This window comes from Lactuca virosa, chromosome 4, assembly GCF_052849685.1.
Source record: "Lactuca virosa cultivar CGN04683 chromosome 4, Lactuca_virosa_CGN04683_v6, whole genome shotgun sequence".
Classification (NCBI taxonomy): Eukaryota; Viridiplantae; Streptophyta; class Magnoliopsida; order Asterales; family Asteraceae; genus Lactuca; species Lactuca virosa.
In genome coordinates, this window is record NC_136429.1 from 115,032,384 (window position 1) to 115,054,245 (window position 21,862).

The 21,862-nt window shown below is 35.0% G+C and overlaps 1 protein-coding gene across 4 annotated transcripts; it reads right to left on the minus strand.

Moving 5' to 3' along the window:
• Positions 1–849: 849 nt before the first annotated feature.
• Positions 850–4,988, minus strand: LOC145107254 (protein SEMI-ROLLED LEAF 2-like). 4 transcript variants are annotated; one of them, XR_013707782.1, is made up of 5 exons: positions 4,053–4,988; positions 3,469–3,688; positions 3,025–3,347; positions 2,842–2,953; positions 850–1,124 (listed from the first exon to the last, which is right to left on the minus strand). XR_013707782.1 is itself a non-coding variant. In XM_079044099.1 (3 exons), the coding sequence occupies exons 2-3, from the start codon at positions 3,586–3,588 to the stop codon at positions 1,071–1,073; spliced, it is 618 nt and encodes a 205-aa protein (XP_078900225.1). In that variant the 5' UTR covers positions 3,589–3,688; positions 4,053–4,988; the 3' UTR covers positions 850–1,070. The 4 variants fall into 4 exon arrangements, 1 of the variants encoding a protein (XP_078900225.1); XR_013707783.1 differs by having other exon boundaries at positions 2,842–2,888; positions 3,025–3,688; XR_013707781.1 differs by having other exon boundaries at positions 3,025–3,688.
• Between the last annotated feature and the right edge of the window lie 16,874 nt (positions 4,989–21,862).

The window sequence follows — 21,862 nt, forward strand, 5'->3', positions numbered from 1 at the left end:
GTGTGTGGTTAACCGGAACGTTGATTTGGTGATAAATGACAACGAGAGTACCAAGCTAATTTGCATGGTTATTCACGCCTTGTTTGTGATCCTTAGTATCCCAGTCACATTATTTAAGGGCGTAATCGAGATTAAACATGCCATTTAAAAGTTCAATGAATCTCAAAAGATCTAGGAATTTCATTTAAAACCTAATTCGTTTAAAATTTCGTTTTCGTCGTGGTATTAGTAAATCGTCATTTACTTACCTTCAAATAAATTACAATTGGATTACGGCATCCCTCTTCCAAGTTGTGAATTATTGTGTTGGGTCCTAGCCTTAATATTTCATTTGGGTGTTATATTAAGGATTAAATCAACCAACTTGAATTTCTCCTCTTTTGTAGATGTCTAATTCTGACAACTATGGTTCTCCTCAATCCTTTGGAAAAGGTTTTCCTTTTGAAGATGATGTTTCACGTATCGATCAAGGTGAAAGATCAATCCCTTCTTCATGCATTGGTGGAAACACTACTACAAAAATACCCTTTAAGTACACACATTGCGTCTTGTAAAAGCCACTGATGATACGCCAATGCGTGTCAAGGAAGGCCCTGTCATAAAGGAAGACGACACGCTTTTGTGTTTCGTAAACTTACGACGCGCATTTACGACACACATTGCGTGTCAAGGAAGGCCATGTCATAAAGAATATGACACGCATTGCGTATCGTTAAAGCCCCAGTTATAAATGAAGATGACATACATTTGCGTGTCATAAGCTTCAACAACTATTTATGACATGCTTTTACGATACTCATTTATGCATAATACAAAAATATGGAAACAAATATATATCAAAAAAATCAATTTCATCTAATAACATCATGCCAAATAATTTATCAAAAATGGTAGTACATTGATATTAAGGGGATCTAATAGTACATTGTTATCAAAGAGTTTTCCGTAACTATATAACCTGATACTTCATTGCTATTACGGGACTACTTGTTTCACATATCATGTCAAAAAAATCCATAGGGTCGTTGGTTTTCCACCTCGTGAACCAGGTAAAAATGTTGAACTTGGTGTCATGCGCGGCAATCCACCGGGTGTGGATGGCAAGTAAGGGCTTGAAGCATTAGCTGAAACAAAAAAAAAACTTTTATTAATCACACAATCAACAACCTTTAGAAGTACATTGTATGTTACTTGACTTAGAAGCACTAGGATTACATTAGAGTGAGCAATAATAACAACCATCAAATAATAAATGGAAAGTTTTCATAGAAAAAAATCAAAGCATTAAGATTCCAAAGTAGCTATAGTGACAAAAAGATAGATTTAACCTAGTTACCTCTGTTTCCATTTTAAAAGAAACTAGGCGTCCCATGACTACTGTAGCTGCTTCTTGGTCAAACCCAACAACCAAATCCTAGAAAATGCAAAAACTAGCTGCTTCTTGGTCAAACCCAACAACCAAATCCTAGAAAATGCAAAAACTAGGCGTCCCATGCCCACTCGAAGGTTATACATTCACTGAGTTTGGTAACTGGATATCGCTTAGGTTATAAAGGTCACAATAGAGGTTATAACATCATGCTCTCATAAATTGATATGATTCAGAAATTGTTTTTTCATAAAGTGCTTTTAGTTTTTTCATTTATAGCATCATACTTTTCTGTTGTAACAGTTTTGAGTTATGACAAAAAAAATTCATTTATAGCATCATACTTTTATGTTGTAATATTTTTATAACAATAACTTTTATTTTTTAATTTTTTTACTCAATGGGCAAAAAGGGCAATGTACTTTTCTTATTGTCTTGTTATTCTCATATTATAACATCATATTTTTATGTTTTATGAGTTTTATAACTGAAAAGTTATTCCGAAATTTGTTGTCCTGGTTGAAGTAAGATTTATATGTTTCATGCACTAAGTTTGGTAAATGGATATTTTTTAGGTTATGGACCTCACAATAGAGGTTATAGCATCATACAATAGAAGGCATACAATATTCTGTTTTAACAGTTTTATAAGAAGGGTTTCATTTAAACAAAGTTGTATTTTTTTATCATTTTTTAAAAATAAAGGCCAAAAAAGTTTTATTTTTTCAATTTTTTTCATATATAGAAATTGTTTTCTGTTTTAACAGTTTTGCAGCATCATAATTTTATTTTTTGGAAGGTCAAAAAAGGTAATGTATTGTTGTTATTTTGTTATTATTATGATATTATAGCATCATTTATTATAGTATTTTTTACTATAGTTTAATTATTTACCTTTTTCCAAGATAAGATTACAAAGTCACAACATTTTTTACAGGGTCTAAAGTAAGAGGCATTTGTGAATATCTTTAACTCGTGCTCTAAATTTATTCAAAGGGCATATTTTGTCCTTTTATGTGCTAAAAGTTATATATTGCATTTTTTTTAATGTCTAATTACCATATCAATAAAAGCATGTTGTTAAAACCGTCTACTTTATTTATATGGATTATATAAAGACAAATATGACAAATTCTAATTGTTATGAAAAAAATTAGATATAAAAGCAATTCAAACATGATGGAAATTTGGGAAGTTAATGATTTAAATAATAAACATGAAAAAAACATTACATATACAACCCTTTTTAAATAACCCACATGCTTATATGGTCTTTGTTTCACAAAATAAAATTGCTCACAACATTTAACATAAAATCGACTTCAACTTTCTTTGTTTCACAACAATTTAGAAATTTTATTTTAATTGTTAAACATGAGAGTAGAAGATGATATTTCTTAAATTAGAGACCATACATGCATTCAACGAAAAAATATGAAGATAACATAAGGTTTATTTGTGATTCTTCATACCTCTGTTTCTAGCCTCGGAAGATTACAGTTAGGATAAAGCATACCCTCTTAAAGTTGTGTATTCAGTAAAAACGGATGCGCCCCCCCCAATATGTTTGTAAAAAAATCAAGACTTATATCAGTTTAAGTGTTGTGCTCATTAAGTCAGAAAAAAACATTTAAAACATGATGAAAGGTGCTTACTACATCAGATAATGTCATTTCTGCAGCAATAATGGAACTTAATTTCTGAAAGTTTGGGTATTTCTTGTGGGCCCACCCAGGATGCTTCCTTTCTGCCTTAGTGTTGTTATCTCCGTCTTGAATACAAACAATTTCTTTTTCATTTTTTTCTCCACGAAGGTTATCAAGTAAAGATGTAACAGAGGCAAACACAAATGCAATATCAGAACTCCATCTTCTTGTTTGATTAGAAGTAGAAGCATCAGTATCATGCCTCAAATGGTTAGAATTTGGAATGAGAAGAACAGAAAAAATTTGGTGTCCACTCCAACGTATTTCAACATCTGGATGCAGCATTAGTTTCAAAAGTTGAAGAAGAAGATCCTCAGGGAACACGTGGTATATGAGAGATTTTAGAAAAGTAAACTTTAACTTTGAAAAAAAAAGTTTGATGATTATGCTCACATGTTGTGAATTTGAGGAAACAGATGCTACAACAATCATGTGTGCAAGAATGATCATTGATCCAGTAGTTGCCCTAGCAACAATACTACTAGGTGGTAATTTCTCAAGTGTTGTTGACATTACATCAAGCAGTGGGCGTGCATCAAGAAGCTAGGTCATCTTTCTTGAAGTTTAAATGCCCAGATTCTACAACTTTAGCTACTCCATATCCTGTTATTGGCTGCAAGTGACAAAAGCTAAATGATAATTTGATCATCACAATAGATTTTCAGAAGAAAGAAGAGAATTTATATGCTGGTTTTGAAATGAAAGATATTGGACAACTTAAACCCTTCTTTTAAAATGCTTAATTGCAAGCCAATGCACTCAGAAAGGTAAAGATTAGGAAGAAGATTGAGTGCTCTGATTCAATTGGAAAGATTGAGATCTCCAATTCAAATTTTACACTTGAAATATACAAATGATTGGGTGACCAATTCATTTCGAATAGAAAAGAACAATATTAACGATAGATTGTTCAATTGCAATCTGTTTTCCCTTAAATTGCAAAAAGTGAAAGTTAGAAATGAGAGCGCAGTTCATACCGATCCAGGAGTGAAGGAAGCAACGTCACTGCCTTCAGTTTTGGTCATTCGATGCATATAAGGATCACAGGAGAGATAAAGGTTCTTGAGAAGGACCTTGTAGGAGCTGGAGAGGGATGGAAGCGGAAGTTGTAAGGATCAAGTTTGATTCCTTGGGGAAGCCATTAACGTAATCCTTAAAGATCACCTACTGATTTCTCACTTCTTCCATTTTCCTGCTTAACAAGGACTAGATTGCTATGCGAATGTGTTGGAAACTCCAAAAACAATAGAAATAAGCTCTCATGTGTAGGTATTTGAATCTTTCTTTCCAGGTTTTATCTTCTCCATTGATCGAAGAATCAAAATCAACTGAGGAAATGTCTGATTTTCTTATATCATAAATTAAAATATGCCTGAACAGGAGGAAGAGGTGAAATGCGGTGGATTTGAGAGTGAGAAACTAAGAATGGTGGATTTTCAGGTGAGAAACTAAGAATGGTGGATTTTCCAGAAAAAAATCAAAGGGATAGAAGCAATAGAAACCCTAGATTTTATGTGATGTCGAAAGAGAAGAAGCGTCTGGACTCTAGGGGGTAGGGGTTTGGTTTGAAATCACAATGGCTTTTGAGGGTTCTTCATATCATCGGAGACAGAGAAGAAAGCAGATCAATTTCTTATTTAAAAACTTGAAATTTCTCTTCGAGGTTTGTACGTATTTTATGTGCTGAAAACATGAGAGCGACAGAAGATCAAGTGAATTTCCTTACCAACTCTTCCTTATTCATAGTCCTTTCAAGAAGAGTGATATATACCTTTTAATCCAACATAAAACCATATTTCTGGTAGTGGCGGCTGCTAAGGTTTCAGAGATAAGGGAGATAGAAAATGAAAGTGCTGGAGAGGAGATAATGAACAGGTCTTCAAAATATTTGGGGATTTTGTTTACTGCCGGCCCCTATTTTATTAAGGAGGGAGCGCATAATAAAATTTTATAAAACAGCATATATACACGACACCCATTTAATTTAGGCACCCTCCGTGTTTGTAATTTTCCTTTTTTGGACGCAAATTTTAGGGCGTGCAAAAATTAGTGTCCTCTATCCTTCAAATTTTGGAAATCCGACATCATTTTTAGGACACCCAAAAAATATGAATCGTAAATCACCGCGTGTCATTAAAGGGCTGTTTTCTAGTAGTGATTCTCTCTGACCCACGTTTTCTTTGACTTAAAAAGTTCAAGGTCACTCAAGCCCTATTAGCATGCAGACACCTAGATGGAAACTCTATATTTGCACATGTTCTAAACATGAAGTCGCACATTGACATGCTGGGAATGTTGGGTGTCGTTTTCTCAAGGAAGCTAGCTGTTGACATGGTTCTTCATTCACTTCCTGAATTGTATAGTCAGTTCGTTAAAGGCTACTATATTACAGATCACGACGTGACCTTCATTGATTGTAACGCCCGTAGATCCGGGCTAGTCAATTTAGAGATAATAGGGGTCGAAAACGACTTTTCGACAAAAGATTATTTAGAATAAATAATATTAACCAAGTTGTAGAATATTTCTCAAGGGTTCTGTACATATAAAGAACGCCGAAATCCGAGTTATAACGAAGAAGTTATGGCCCGTCGAAGTTTTACGGCAAAACCGACACGACACCGGGAGACGTAAATAGTGAAATTATGATGGAGGACTTTTTAGCCTTAGTGATGTAAACGAAATTCGTAGTATACATTAAACCAAGAACATACAAAAAAAAGAACGCCCAAATCTGACTTCGTATGAGGAAGTTATGAATTTTCTAAGATTTGGCTTAGCAGTGCACGGCCCGAGACTCGAATTTTAGTTCGAGCGGTTTTTGGTTTACGCGACCTAAATGAGAGTTGAAGATCTCATTAATAGGAACTCAATGTTAAAAAGACAGACGAAAACAGAGTCTGTATGAAGAAGTTACGAATTTTACGCGAACATTTAAGAGTGTAATCTTCTCATACTATTAAATTTAAAATCGGTCGAGAACTAGCCAATTGAGCCAGAAGGAAAGTTGTAGATATTGTCTTTACCTACGCGTGGATATAAAGAACGTCAAAAACGGAGTTCGTATGCGAAAGTTATGAATTTTTAAAGATCGGTTGTTTTACATGCGTCCGGCGCCACATGTCAGCACCAGACTTCGCCTTGGAGCCTACGCAAGGCTCACGATGTGAGCAACCTTTCTCACGACATGAATCGGCCCAGACAGCCTATAAATAGAGGCGTAAATCACCCCCAAAACTCACACCTTTCATACTCTTTCTCTCCCATTACCCCCAAACCCTCTTCCCCTTCCCTAGCACCTCCTAGGTGTTAAAGGCGAGTCCCAGAGCGCCGGATAACTCCGAGAAGAAGAGCTTTCGGCTCGGAAGTTCTGCCCCTGCAGAGCCCGACTCCTAGCCAAACCCCTGGTAAGTGAGATATGCTTACCTTACCTTAAGTATAGCTTATAGTAATGTTATTAGGACCTTGTAATAAATATATGGGCTATTATTATGAGTTATATAAGAGTGTTACTTAACGCTTATATAATAGTAATAATAGCTAGACTATTAATTAGTCGCAGTTAATGTTATACTAAACCCTAGTGGTATTGATACTAGGTTTTTTCAAGGGAAAATTATTTTGAGATAACGAAGTGTTGTCTAAGTATCGAGTCACCACCTTACCAGGTGAGTGCATAGTTACTTTCATCTTACACATAGATATGAAGTATTTTAATATAAATTACGTGCTATGTGTGCATATTGTCTGAATACTTGCTGTCTATGATGAATGAAAGATTTTATACATGTTTTAAATGATTTAAACTATATATTTATTTTATATCTACAAAATATGTTGGGTAAAACATGGGTAGATAAAATATGAATTGAATGTTGAGATAAGAGGTGATATAGACCATGAGATAAGGGTGAGAGGTGAACAATGAGAGAAGCCTTTTACCCAAGCGTGGCCCTGTCATCTAGCAGAGTATGGATGACAACCACAGACTATTCTAGAAAGTCCAGTGGTACACTAGCAGGCTCGCAACCTGTAGGTGTTGTGAACGATGTGTTCACCCGGTGTACTCTAAACCCTGCAGATCATGCAGACTTGGTGCCTAAACCTTGGCGATCATGCAGACTTGGTGCCAAAACCCTGGCGACTATGCGGACTTAGTGCCTGTTGTATAAACCCTGGCGACTATGCAGACTTAGTGCCTAAACCCTGGCGACTATGCGGACTTAGTGCCTGTTGTATAAATCTTGGCGACTATGCAGACTTAGTGCCTAAACCCCGGTGACGATGGACTTCGTGCCGATTCCTTAGGATGATCCTTAGGAATGAATGAACGAGGAATAGTTGATTCTCAGGGTAGATCCTTAAGAGTAAAGAAGATAATGGGGATGGGTAATTGGGTTGATTGTTTGATGTTTAAACATAATAATTATATTATTGTGGGTTGAAAACCCTATGTACTCACCAGGTTTCCCAACCTGACCCACTCCAGCTTATTTCTATCACAGGTGTCGATATGAAGCTACTTTACACCGAGAGATTTAAAAGAGATGTAGATCACTAGTGTAAATGAATGTAAGTTCTGTTTATGCTTATGTTTATGTATTGACGATGACATCCCAAATGTTTTGAAAATGAATAAAAATACATTTCTTCGGAAATGCTTTGATAACGTATTTATCATGTTTTTCTGGGAACAAATTCCGCAACATTTTTTGTTAAAAGAGGTACTCTGATTTTTATAAAGCAGAAAAAAAATCGGTCTTTTCTGGCCGTGAAAATGGGGATGTCACATTGATCTAACATATTTGCTAATTGTTGCTGAAGCAATAATTCTTTGGCGCACTGGTCAAGCAAATTTGTTTGGAAGATCTACCTCCCAAATTTCCATGGACATAGGCAATGACAATGATGATCCACAAATGATTTCTTCTCCTAAGGGAGAGAAATTGGACATGGTCAAAAAGTTTGACCATAAGAGAAAGGCCATGTCTGAGATTGTTCCATGTGTCATTCCCAAAGAGTCCATATGTTTCTATTACCAAGAGAAGGGGCATTGGATGCGAAGCTGCCGTATCTACCTGAAAGATCGCAAGGATGGTAAAGTCAAATTGTATGACTCTACTTCAGGTATGTCCACTATCTAACTTTATTAAGTTCCAATTTATAGATTCTTAATACATGATGTTAGAAGATTGCATTTTGATGTTTTGTAGGATCGAAGAAAAGGAAGGAAGCTTAAAAGAAGAGTAAGATGAGTCTGATCGTGAAGAGATGGATTTCGGTCGCATGGTTCGATGATCAGAATTTTGAGCTGCTACTTCGGAGTTATGATAGATTGATTAGGAATATTTAGTAACATAGTTTTCATTTGTACTTGCATTGTAAGGGCAAGTTTTCCACACGTTATAAATAAAATGAATTGTTTGTTTTATTTATGCTTCCTTGTAATGACATTTATGAAAATTAGTGTGTTATATTTCTTTTGTTAGCAATGTTGAAAATGGATTTAATTCTTAGTTATATCATTTGTGGTAGTGTCATAATTTACCAAATAAGGAAAGATTCTCATCACCCAAGTTTCAATTGGACAGAAACTTGGAATCACGCAATATGAATTGTGTGATGAATGAGAATTTTAATCTTTGGGAAATTAAGACTAACTCCTTGTTCAGATATATATGTGAGTCAAGTGAAAGACTAAAGGATCTACTACATATTGATGTGGACTGTCCAGATCCACCACAAAGGACGATAAAGTCTGTTCATCATGATTTACTGTTGGTTCAGTGAATATGGTTATACTTACAAGATTAATTATAATTTTGATACCTTGAAAAGTTTCAAAGTATAGTAGAACGAATAAGAATAATCAATTAGGCAGAAAGATAAAAGTTTCTCCAATTTGAAAGGAAAGGAGAGTACTTGAGTATCGTGTTTTATGATCATCCTAATGATTATGGAACCATATCAAAATTAATCCTCTAAAGACATCTTAGTCAAATTGTTCCAACTAAGAAGAGGATTCAATTGTTAAAACTTGGTGGGATGTCAAGTCCACCAAGCAAATTACACCATTTGTTTGCAAATAAAACGTAATATAATGGTAAAAAGGAGTATCGATCCTCGGGGAAATTGTTGTATTCAATCACCAATGCAATCGAATAGAACTAGTGAAAATAAACTAACTAACTACAATTAAACTAAAAAGGGGGGGTGTTATGATTGCTTGAAAACTAAAAGACTTGAATAACTAAAAACTTGCAATTAAGCAAGAAAGTGAGATGCTCACAAATTGGAGAGAATTGGTAAACCAAGGCAATTCAACACAATGAATATTTGTGTGTTTATCATTAGGATTTAACATGAAGCTTATCATTCATCCCAAATTTGTTATAGCAATCATGAAGCATGATATGCCAAGATTTCTCATAGGTAGTATGGAGGTTGGGGAAGCCCACAACACACCTTCTTAATCAAGATCAAGGGTCAATTGAAGCAATTGAACCCAAGAAGTTGATTAGCCTTAAGAACGAAGAAATCCCCAATTCCTAGAGGATGTCAATGCTTACACATCCATAAAGGAGTTATGATTCATAAGCTAGAGATGATTTCTACCATCATAAAGCATTTGTTCTAAGTAAATTCAATGATTCAATGCTAAACCAAAGAAATAAACCAACAATTGCTTATTAAAGTACCAAGCTCATGATCAAAGCACTAAACAAGCATAGGAAATATGAACTAGAATCATAGACATAAGATAAATGATAAATAAGCATAAATCCTTCAAAAACCCACAAACATTCAGAGGTTTTAGCCAAGGTCTACCAAAATAGAGAGTTTAGCCACTCATGACAATAGAACAACAATCACAAAAGTCTAATTGCATAAAGAAACTACCAAATAACTTGGAAAGATGAAAAGAAATGACTCTTGAGCTTCAAAATTGCCTATTTCAGCTCTCCAATGGTGTAAAATCGAGAGTATGGCGGCTAGATCTGATCCCTCAAGGTTATGGTGTGCCAAATGACCAAAATGCCCAAAACTGGGCAGTTGCGCGGGTACCCGCGCGACGGAAATTCCACCCACGCAAGTGCTGCTGGAATTCTATTGGCTCATTTTTCCTCCACTAACCATCCCATTACCAAAGATTCTCTTGGTCCCCTCCATCTCCCACATGATTCAAACTAGCCAATCATCTTTTAGCTTCAAAAATGGATGCTCCAAGCCCAAATTAATTATCCATGATCCATCTTCACAAGCCCACTTCATCCAAACCTTTATCTTTTTAAGCCCAAATCTCCTTTGGTGGATCCGCCAAGCCCAATAATGCATCGAAAAGCCCACTAAGCCCAACTCCAGTCAAACCGCAACCGTAATGAGCTCCAAAACCTTGCAAAATTCCTTATACAAAATAAAAAGTCCCCGATACGATCCATGATATAGAAAATAAAGAATATACAATGCAATACTAATAAAAAGAGCTAAAAATCTAAAATAAACTAATAAAAATAAGGAAATAAAATAAGCTATCAATTGTTGAAAGGGTTTAAATCAAAAAGGATGAGTCGTACTTTGTTCCAAAATCAAATTACAGAGTTGTACTTTAGTTACTCCAAGTTATAATTTGAGTAACACATTCTAAGTAGGTTTATAACGCTTCATGAAATGTGGAGTAGAAAAGTTTTCTAACTCTTGCACATTTGAAATTGGTAGTTGTGATGTTTTGACTAAAACAAAGACCAACTAAGACCAATTATGTGAAGTGTTTCTTGATAAGAACTCGCACTAGTTCTTGAATATTTGTTTGTCAAGGAATGTTCCTTGACAGAGAATCTTATATGTCAAGAGGTTAGTGGGAGTCATGTTGATCTTGAAAAGGTTTCAGGAAATAATCATGAATAAACCTTTTAGTTATCACTAGCACATGACCTGAGGTTAACAACCTATCGTGTTGACATATTCTTATTTTTGTGCCTATTCCAGTTAAGTTGACTATGCATGTGAGTCCTATGAGTTCTCATTTGATTGCATAAGGCAAGGCACCTTGATCGGTGAAAGTACATTGATCAGTGTGGGTGAGCTGCTCAATAACCTGGAAGCACTGGTAGGCCCTTGTGCTGCCGGATGGCAAGAAATTAAGAATAAGCAGGTTCAGTCCATATGAGTTTGAATTTGTCATAAACCTTGTCTTATGATAGTGGTTCGAAATGACATGTTCACATGGATAGGAACACATACACCATAAAATCTAAGTGGCAAGAGGTTTCTCTCTACTTCATGAAAATGATTGTGAGGAAACACTTTCAATAATAGATTTTAAAGGATTAGAGTTAGTAGTTGTGATAGTTGTGTTCTCAAATTCGAGTATGATTACAGCATCCCTTTTCATAGTTCAAATTGTGAGAAATGGCAAATAGTTTGAACATTTGGGATTTATCGCTATAAGTTCTGATAAGGTTTAGACACACACATAAGTTATCTATTGAAAGGTGTATAAGCTTGAGAAGTCTAGGGAAAGACTTATCAAAGCACCACATATCAGAAATCTGAACTTTGGTAAGAAAGTTAATAAGTATTGGTTTCTAGAAGTCCAGCTGATTTCTGGGTACATGTCAAAGCTGGTGGGAGCATAATTGTTATGCTAGAAAGAGTATAATTATTATGCTAGTGGGAGCATGATTGTTATTTTGGGTGTTGCAAGTTAGCGATGCTATTTATAGGAAACAAAGGTTACAAATTTGCAAAGTTGCAGAGTTTGGAAATTGTTTCGCTATAGTAGGATTTAAGGGAGAGGATACTTGTATTTCATTTCGAATCTAAAAGCTTAGATTGAAATTTTAGTGGAATTTAGTCATGAACATATATGAATATCAGGTTGAAATGATTCAAAATACGAAATTCTATATATGGAAATATTGTAACAAAAGACTAATCAAGTATCATGTCTTTATGTAAGACATTATGTATCGAATCCCATATGTTTCGGGTATAGGATCGATTGCATATGCTATAATATTCACTGGTTCTGATTTTCCAAATGCCCAGGGCATTAAGAGGGAAAAAGGAATAGAACCTGACATGACTAAAGTTGTTAAACAACTGTCAAGGAAAATCTAAGGTTTACCAAAGATTGGTTGCTTGTGGACAGTTTGAAGTATAGTATTAATCAGGATGGGCCATATTGACATGTTCTGAAGAGAGGTAACTCTTGTTCAAGAATTGACAGTCATATGGAAATATGGAAATGTCTCCATTTTTGGGAGTTGGATATTGAGAATCTATAAGTTAGAAACTTTTATGCAAGAAGGATGTTCAAAGGAATGTACTTTTTATGTGAGACTTCATTTCCATGGAATTGTTTTGTAACAAATCTCCAATGGAATGTCTTGTAATATCATTGGCAAAGTCTACGTGACTTTGGTGCCTTGACATTACAAAAGGAACATTGCATGTAAGTTTAGATTTAACAAGATTCTAGTAGTGGCAAGAATTTTGTATTCTTAAACTTATGATAAGGATTGAGAATTGTGAAATGAGCATCATTGGAATGTGTTCAATTGATATGTTTCATAAAGAAAGGACCATAGATAAACATAGTATGCATGCTTGGAGCATGGGATGACCATTGTTTTAATTCAAGTATTGAGTTGATTCTTCGAAACATTATACAATGAGTAAGATCTAACTAATATGGTGATTAAATAAAACTGCTTTTATTTATATTCAAAAGTTTTGAGACCATATTGGATTAGGTTATTCTTGTGTTTCACTTCACATATTTTATTTCCCGAATAACTAGGCTATTCAAATATCAACAGTCGATCATATTTTGGAAGTAAGTAATGAGGTAAGACTGTCATGAATCCGACTGTAGATTGTCTAAGTGCTTAGACATAGCAAATGTATGCTGCAGTGTTCATGAGTTCTCCTAAAATAAGAATTTGAGTATTGGATTAAACCCACGCTCATTTGAATCACTTCATGGATTTTGTCACGAGTGATTATGAGACGATAATATTTTATATTCTTGAAACAGAGACATATAGTTGTTTTTAAAATTCGGTTACGCATTGATAATACGTAAACGCATCAGTAACTTGATGTTATAAAACGTATTGTTGTGTATGATTTGATGAGTAAATAGTACAAGCATATGAGTCAAAGTTTATCCGTTCCTTTTACCCTAAATGGGATAAAAGCGATATATGTGGGACCCTCGATGATTTAGTGATGACACCTAAGTGCTTGGCCAAGCCTGGACTAAGTTGATGTGTTCAATTGTAGTATGAATCAATCGTCGTAAATCAGAAATCGGGAAACATAACTTGGACAGAGAGATTGATTATAATCCATATCTCATGTCCATAGGATATCTTGTAGAATGGATGAATATTTTCTCCTTTATCTAAAGGACGCGTTGCTGATAAGATCAGAGTTCGACAGCGGGTTTTGAAATCTACGATTGCTAATCGGATTCTGAAGTCATAATTTCAATAATAGTTATTAGACATATCCAAGTGTGAGACTTTTGGATTAGGTGTCTAAGCCCATAACTATAGCTGGTATGTACTTGAATGACAGTAGCATGGTCCTTTTGGGTTGCCTTCACTCATGCAACTTGATAGGATGACTAGTGGAGAGAGAGAGAGAGAGAGAGTAGGATTTATTATATGCATAATAAATTGGTACTCAAAAGGATTTTATTAATATATATTACAAGATTAATAATGGAGGGGTTGTTTTGCAAATCATATTATTAATTAGTAATTAATTAGAAATTAATCTAGTATTAATTTTGGGATTAAAGGAACTGATTAATAATGGACGGGTTGTTTTGCAAATCACTAATAGTTGCAGAACTGGGCTGATGGACTCCATAGAGTGGAGTGGACGAAACTTATGGGTAAGGCCATAAGAGTTCGTCCAAGGGCTCTAAAGAGGGACTCCATGGGCTGCTTAAGCCTTAAGCAGGAATTAGGGTTTCCTCCAAAAACCCTAGCAGCCCACCCAGCTATAAAAGGAACCCTTCTACATGAGAATTTCGGCCCTATGCTTGAGAAACCCTAAGGATAGCCGATTTTCACCTCTCTCCATGTCCTCTTTTGCATTGGGTGTTTGTGACTCCATTAGAGGTGCAACACTTGGGGCACTAGACTTTCAGAAGTCAAGATCAAGCAAGGATTGCTCTTGTTATTTCAATATAACAAGTGAGGTAAATTATCTAACCCTAATATATATGTGAATTTCGAATTACGTATGCTAGAGCTAGGGCTATTGCTTTGGTGTTCATATTTGTATGTTTAATAGAGAAAAACTTAGATCCAAAGCAATTAGGGGTGCATGATCACATAGGAATGTAGATATGCTCAAAACCCATCAATTTGAAGCATTGAACTTCTCCAAATCAAACTTGTGAGTAAACATCTTCAATCACATGAACACAAATCGCAACTCTGATACCACCTGTTAGGTACTAAAGCAGATAACTAGCAAAACCAAAAGCACACAAGACACACTATTTACGTGGTTTATGTTGGAAAGAATGTCCAAGGTCATTAACTTTTGGTGATATTTCTAGTAATCGCAGGATCCTCTTGGGTTACCCTCAAGACTCAAATTAAGTAGAATAAATAAAGGAGTAATTAGTTTATTAATTATTATGGTTTAATAATTAATGAGAAAGTAATTGGAATAAACAATTTGGGAATTAATTAACAATTTAATTAATAGAATGGTTGAATATCAATTAATCAATAGTTGGTTAATCAGGAATATTCCACAACCCTAGGAAGAAGGGTAATAGACGAAATTCCTTTTGGATAAGGGAAAGTTTGTCCACGGGGCTATCCTATCCTATATGGGCTTGAGGATAAAAACCTAGGAGGTATCGAACGCTATAAATATGGCCTTAGGGATTCATTCCTCCTTGCTCATTCCCGGCTTGATATTTCGCCACTTCTTTCTCCCCCCTTGTGGAAGAACTCTCCTTATAGTTCATCCCCTCATAGTTATTTTTAATTCTACTCTTCTGAGTTCATTAGGTGTGAACCAAGTGAGGGATTCTGGTTTGGGTCCTCATCATCCAAACAAGGTGGCACACACAAAGAGTCAAGCGTGAAGAGCTTTGGCTACAAAAGAGGTATGTGATTCTTTCTTTGTGTTTTCGGTTTTCTTAGGGTATATCTAATAGTATGAAACCATATATCCATAGGTTTCATGTACAGTTAGGTATATCGTTGTTTCGATTTTTACGTTACCTACTTTAGAGTGTATTGATGCTTAGAAAACAAAAACAGGAGTATCAGAGACATTGGTTTATGATTATATTCACCCTAGATCCATGTTTTCTGGAATGGAAAGAATGAAGGAAGATTGAAAAATTTGTAACTGATAAAACCTGCAATCGCAGCCCACGAAGTGAGAGCATGATGCTCACGACGTGAGCTAGGCAGATTAGGGTTTCCATAATTTTTTCATTTTTCAAATTTGAAGTTTTCTCAAATATGGGTAAATACCAAATTTAAAATGTTTTAAATCTGGAAAATTTGATACATATTATTTAAATATGATTATTTTCATTTGAATATTTATTTATTATTTAAATAGTGAATTTAAATATTTAATATTATTTATAATAAAGATTTATAAATTTGAATATTAACCCCTCATGTTTTATTAATTGTCATATGGCATCCTTGAAATTAATTTGAATTAATAATAGACAACTAAATTTGAAGGAGCTTTAAATTTACCGCTTATATATATGTAAGATCCATATCTGTTGTATGTATAAGAAAATTACAATATGCGTCCTAACATAGTTTAAATATTGACATTGTCAGTCTTACTATGACTAGGATCACCTATTCTGATGTAGGAGTTTAAGGTGGTCTTTATGATTCCTAATGAGGTCAGTTTTTTAATATTCTTCGCGCTTACCACCCTCACCTCCCTAATATATTTTGAGAATAGAGTTACCGAAATGGTTTGATAGTGATAATGGGAGGTTGAGTCAGGGACCATGCAATTTTGTATTTTGAGTATAGGTAGAGAATGATATGGAACTCGCAGATCTCAAGCGTAACTTGAGTCGGGGACCATGCAATTTTGTATGGGTGATTCACCGTCTGTTCAATGATCCGCGGGATCCCCGTCATTGAATTTGAGAGGAACATAATCCGAGATTAACATATCATTGATAGTCAATGAATCTCAAAGATCTAGGAATTTCGTAGTGATCAAAATTGACAAAGAGTTGTTTACCTAAATAACCTTGTGGTGTGTTTACGACATCCCTTTACACATCATGAAGCCAAATATGGATATTTGACTTATTTTAATAATTTGATTTAGGGTGATTATTTATTAAGGACTTTATAAATCAAACTATTTGGAATCTTATATTTTTTCGATGTCGATCCTATTCAAGAACAACAACAGTCATCCTCTTCCTCCTCCTCCTCCTCCAACTCAAAACTTTAAAATTTCCTCCAATCCTCTCAATGTGAGAATTGAAAAGTTTGAGAAAACCAAATCTCTTTTGGATTGCAAATATAAATTTGAGAATTCTATAAGTGTGCATTTTCATATGATGAAAACATACTTTGATAGAATGACTGGTTGGGTGTTGGGATTACGAAGGAGTAGATCACGGATTGGATCTTGTGCTCTTTTGCACCTTCATTTTTTGAGTTCCTTATGAAAAAAAGGATGATCCCAACATGACCCTCATGGAGCTTCACGACTTGTTAATAGTAGCTGAAGCTAGTATACAAGAGACTGTTCAGCTCATCGACCCCACATTGGCCATTGATCAGGGAGATGCTAAAAGGAAAAGGGTTTATCATCCCAAAGAAAAGGGAAAGACCAGGGTTAGACAATCTAACCGAGGTACTAAGAGTAAGGTCGAAGCTGAGATAGCTCCATGTGTTGATCCAAGTGAGGCCATTTGCTTTTACGACCATTCTAAAGGACATTGGAAGCGTAGTTTCCCTAAATACCTGGAGACCTTAATGTTGGATTAGTGTCTAAGTCCATAACTATTTTGGTATGTACTTGACCCGATTATGAGCATGGTCCTTTTGGGTTACCTTCACCATAGCAATATGTAGGATGAATTAAAGAGAGAAAGGTTTAATTATGATTTATTAATATATTATAAGAATAATATATTAAAGGAGAAATCATAATGTTTAATTGATATTAGTAAAAAATTAATTAAGAATTAATTTTGTGGCTAAAAGAGATTAATTAAACTTAAGGGACTTGTTGTGTAATTATAAGATAATTATATAATTGGGCTATGGATCACCTTGGAATAATAAGTTGGACGAATTCTAAGGGGAAGCCCATTAGAAATCGTCCAAGGCATGTTCCAGAAGGGGTCCATGGGCTGCTTAGGGCTTAAGTAGTCAGATTAGGGTTTCCTAGTTGTAAACCCTAATAGCCTACATGTATATAAAGGACCCTTAAGCCCCAAAAATGGGGATAAGTAATCCTTTAGGGTTTCTAGCCGTTTTTGGTGTCTCCTCTCTCCTCCCTCTTCATCCAAGTTGCTTAGTGGTGTTTGTGACTCCATTAGAGGTGCAATACTTGAGGCACTACGCTTTCTGAAGCCAATCAAAAGCAAGCATTGATTGTTATTGCTATATAACAATCAAAGGTAATTACTAAACCCTTATTTCAGTTCTTATTTGATAGATCTAGGGTTTGTAAGTCTTGGATTCATTGCATGTACAATAGAGAAACCTAGATCCAAGCATTAGGTTTGTATGAGCACATAGGATTGTTCTTATGGTTAAAACCCATCAGCGGTATCAGAGCCTTGATTGGTTTCTGTTGTATGTGATGTAATTGTCGTTTTTCTACTGAAAATCATTTGTTTTGCCTCTGCCCGACTCAACTCGGCGAGTCAGTATCTGGACTCGGCGAGTTGGCCCTACTCGGCGAGTTCAGGACTGACTCGGCGAGTCCGGGAGTCTGACAGAGTATATTTCGAGATTTACTTGCTGTTTTGCTGTAGGATTCATGCCAAAATCGTTTTTTGATTATAAAATCCGAATTTTATTGTATGTAAATGATTATCCTTACCAAAACAAAAGATAATTTCAAATCTTTTGAATAATAGTTTCTTTATATGATAAATATAGATTATTCAAATTATTTGGTAATTATCTTGTGACTAAAATTGGATTAGGTCAAATATAGATAATCACAAAATTAATTGTTTGATTTATATTATTTGTTATTTGATCCCTAGTAAGTTTGAATAGTTTCAAATTACTCCCTTTAGGTTTTATAGTTTAAATTTGAACTTAAAAGTTTTGTTTTTGAAATTTAAATAGTTAAACCCTAATGTTTTGAAAAGTTTCAAAACTTGCTCTCAAGTTTTGGAATTTAAAATTTTGTTTAAAAGTTTAATGTTGAAATATTTAAATTCGAAAACCTAATGTTTTGAAATGTTTCAAAACTTGCCCTCAAGTTTTGGAATTTGAAATTTTGATTAATAGTTTAATTATGTAATATTTAAATTCTAAAACTCTAGTATTTTGAAAAGTTCAAATTACACCCTCATGGTTTTGTTAAGTTAATTAAATGTTTAATTAAAAGAGAAAGTTAATAAAACCACCTAGTATTTTAAAAGTGTAAAATACAACCTATACTATATATATGTAACATTAAAAGTCTAATATTATATATATGAGTAAAGAGTCAGTCTTACCGTTACTAGGCCTCATTCACGAAGCTAGTCTATAAGGGGTGTTTAAGGAAATTGCCTATAAAATGGCGATTGAATGGGTATCCACTCTTATCCACCGCACTCTTGACTAGTGGAGGGTTGTTAGCCGAACGGGTAGGATAGGACGAAACCTTCCATTATAAGTATAATGAAGTACAAAGTAACTAAATGCTTTTACAAATTCCCAATCTTAGTTACTTTAGGGCAAAATGTGAATTTGTATGCTAATCCATGGAATTACAATTCGTACCCTTGTCAAACGTTAGTGGAGCGTGTGTGGCTAACCGGCACACTAATTTGGGATTGACATTGGTGGCGAAGGGTGGCTCGATGTTTATCATAGATCAATGGAGCGTGTGTGGCTAACCGGCACATTGATTAGGTGATAGTAGCAATTGGGTGTACCACGTGATTCGTATGGTTATTCACACCTTGTTTGTGATCCTCGGCATCACAGTCACAAATAGAAGGGCATAATCGAGATTAAACATGCCATTGAAAAGTTCAATGAATCTCAAAAGATCTAGGAGTTTCAATTCATTTAAAACTTAAAAGTCTTTTTCGTTTTTCATGGTGGAAATTGGTAAATCGTCATTTACCTACCTTCAAATATTCTGCAACTAGATTACGACATCCCTCTTCTAGGTTGTAGAGTATTGTGTTGGATCCTAGCCTTGATGTTTCATTTGGGTGTTACATCAAGGATTCTTATCAACTAACTTGAATTTTCTCCTGTTTTGTAGATGTCTAAATCTCACAATGGTCTTCCCAAGTCCCTTGGAACAAGCTTTCCAAATGAAGATGACGTTCCATGATACGATCCAGGAAATGAGAGTCATGCTTCACTTCCTCCACCTCCTCCAATTATTCTCCCTAACCCACAAGTTCAAAGGCTTGAAAAGTTCAAGCTCACTCAAGCCCTTTTGGCAAGTAAACACGAAGATGGGAAACCTGTGTGTGCACACATCTTAGAGATGAAGTCACACATTGATAGGTTAAGGATGATGGGTGTCGATATCTCAGAAATGTTGGTTGTTGACTGGGTTCTTCAGTCACTTCCTGAATCACATAGTGAGTTCGTTAGAGAGTACTATATGATGGACCATGACGTGACCCTCATTGATTTGACCTATTTACTTATAGCTGCTGAATCAGAAATGATTTGGCGTGCTGATCAAGCAAATTTGTCTGGCAAATCAAACTCCCAAACTTCAATGGACATTGAAAATGGTGACATTGGAAATCCAGAAAAGGTAAATTCTGAGATAGTTCCTTGTGCCATTCCAAAAGAGTCCATCTGCTTCTACTGCCAAGAGAAGGGGCATTGGAGACGAAGCTGCCCTGTTTACCTGAGAGATCTAAGAGATGGGAGAGTCAAGACGTATGGCTCTACTTCAGGTAAAATCTATTAACTAACTCTATAAGTTCCTATTCTTTGATTCTTAATACATGGTGTGATAAGATTACATTTTGATGTTTTTGCAGGATCGAAGAAAAGAGAGGAAGCTTAAGGCAGAAGCGTGCTGAATCTGATCATGAAGAAATGGATTTCGATCGCATGGACTCGAGGATCAGATTTTTGAGCTGCTACTCTAGAGTTAGGATAGATTGATAAGAAATATGTAATAACATAGTTTTTCAGTTGAATTGCATTGTAAGGACAAATTTTTCCGCAATAAAATAAATTTTGATTTTGTCTTATTTATTTATCCTTGCAATGGTGTGTATGAAAAATTGATGTTTAATTGTTTCTATAATGGATTTGATTCTTAATTATGTTATTTGTGGAAATGTCGAGAATTTGCCAAATAAGGGAAGATTCTCATCGCCCAAGTTTCAGTTGGACAGAAACTTGGAGTCATGGAACTTGGTTGCGTGATGAATAAGAAACTTCATATTTGGAAATTAGACTAATTCTTTGACAAAGTGTCAAGAGAAGGACTAGGAGATCGAGTACACTAGGTTGTGCATTGATCAAGTCCACCACAAGAGTGATAAAGATATTCGTCATGATTTGCTAAAGTTTAGTAAATATGGTTATACTTATAAGATTAAGTATAATTCTGAGTTGATCGAAAGAGTTTCAATCAATAGCAGAACGAATAAGAAGAATCAAGTAGGCAGAAAGATAAAAGTTTCTCCATTCCAAGAAGAAGGGAGAGTACCTTTTATTGTGTTTTATGATAAGTCTTAATGATTAAGAACCATATCTCAATTGATCCTCTAAGTGAGTCTTAGTGCATTTGTATGTCTAAGAAGAGGAATCAAGAATTGTGGAAATGGTTAAATCAAGAAGTCAATCATACTTCGTTCCAATATCAAGTCTTAGAGTCAAGATTGTGACTTGAGTGACAAGTCTTAACTAGGTTTATAACACTCGCCAGATGTGGAATTTGGAAAAGTTTTCTTATTCTTGCACATTTGAAATTGGTAAGTTGTGATGTCTTGGATAAGACAAAGACCAACTAGAACCAATTATGTGAAGTGATAGTCTTGATAAAAACTACACTAACTCTTGAATATTTGTTTTGTCAAGGAATGTTTCTTGACAAGAGAATCTTATATGTCAAGGAGTCAGTGGGAGTCTTAATGGTCTTGAAAAGTTTCAAGAACAAATCAAGAGTTAAACCTAGTTGATCATCACTAGCACACGACTTGAGGTCTAAAGCCTATCGTGGATGACATACTCTTTTTCTGTGCCATTCCAATTGAGTTAATTATGCATGTGAGTTCTATGAGTTCTTATTTGAATGCATAAAGACAAAGCACCTTGATCAATGGAAAGTACATTGATACGAAAGGGTGAGTTGCTTGGAAGACATGGTGGGCATTCATGTTACCATGAGGCAAGAAATCGAGATTGAGCACGTTCGGTCCATATGAGTTTGGATTTGTCGCAAACTTTGGTTTTGACAAATTCACATGGATAGGAACACATATATCATGAAATCTAGGTGTCATAAGGTTTACGGCATCCCTCTTCATAGTTCGAATTGTGAGATTTGACAATTAGTTTGAACAATCGAGACTTATTGCTATAAGTTC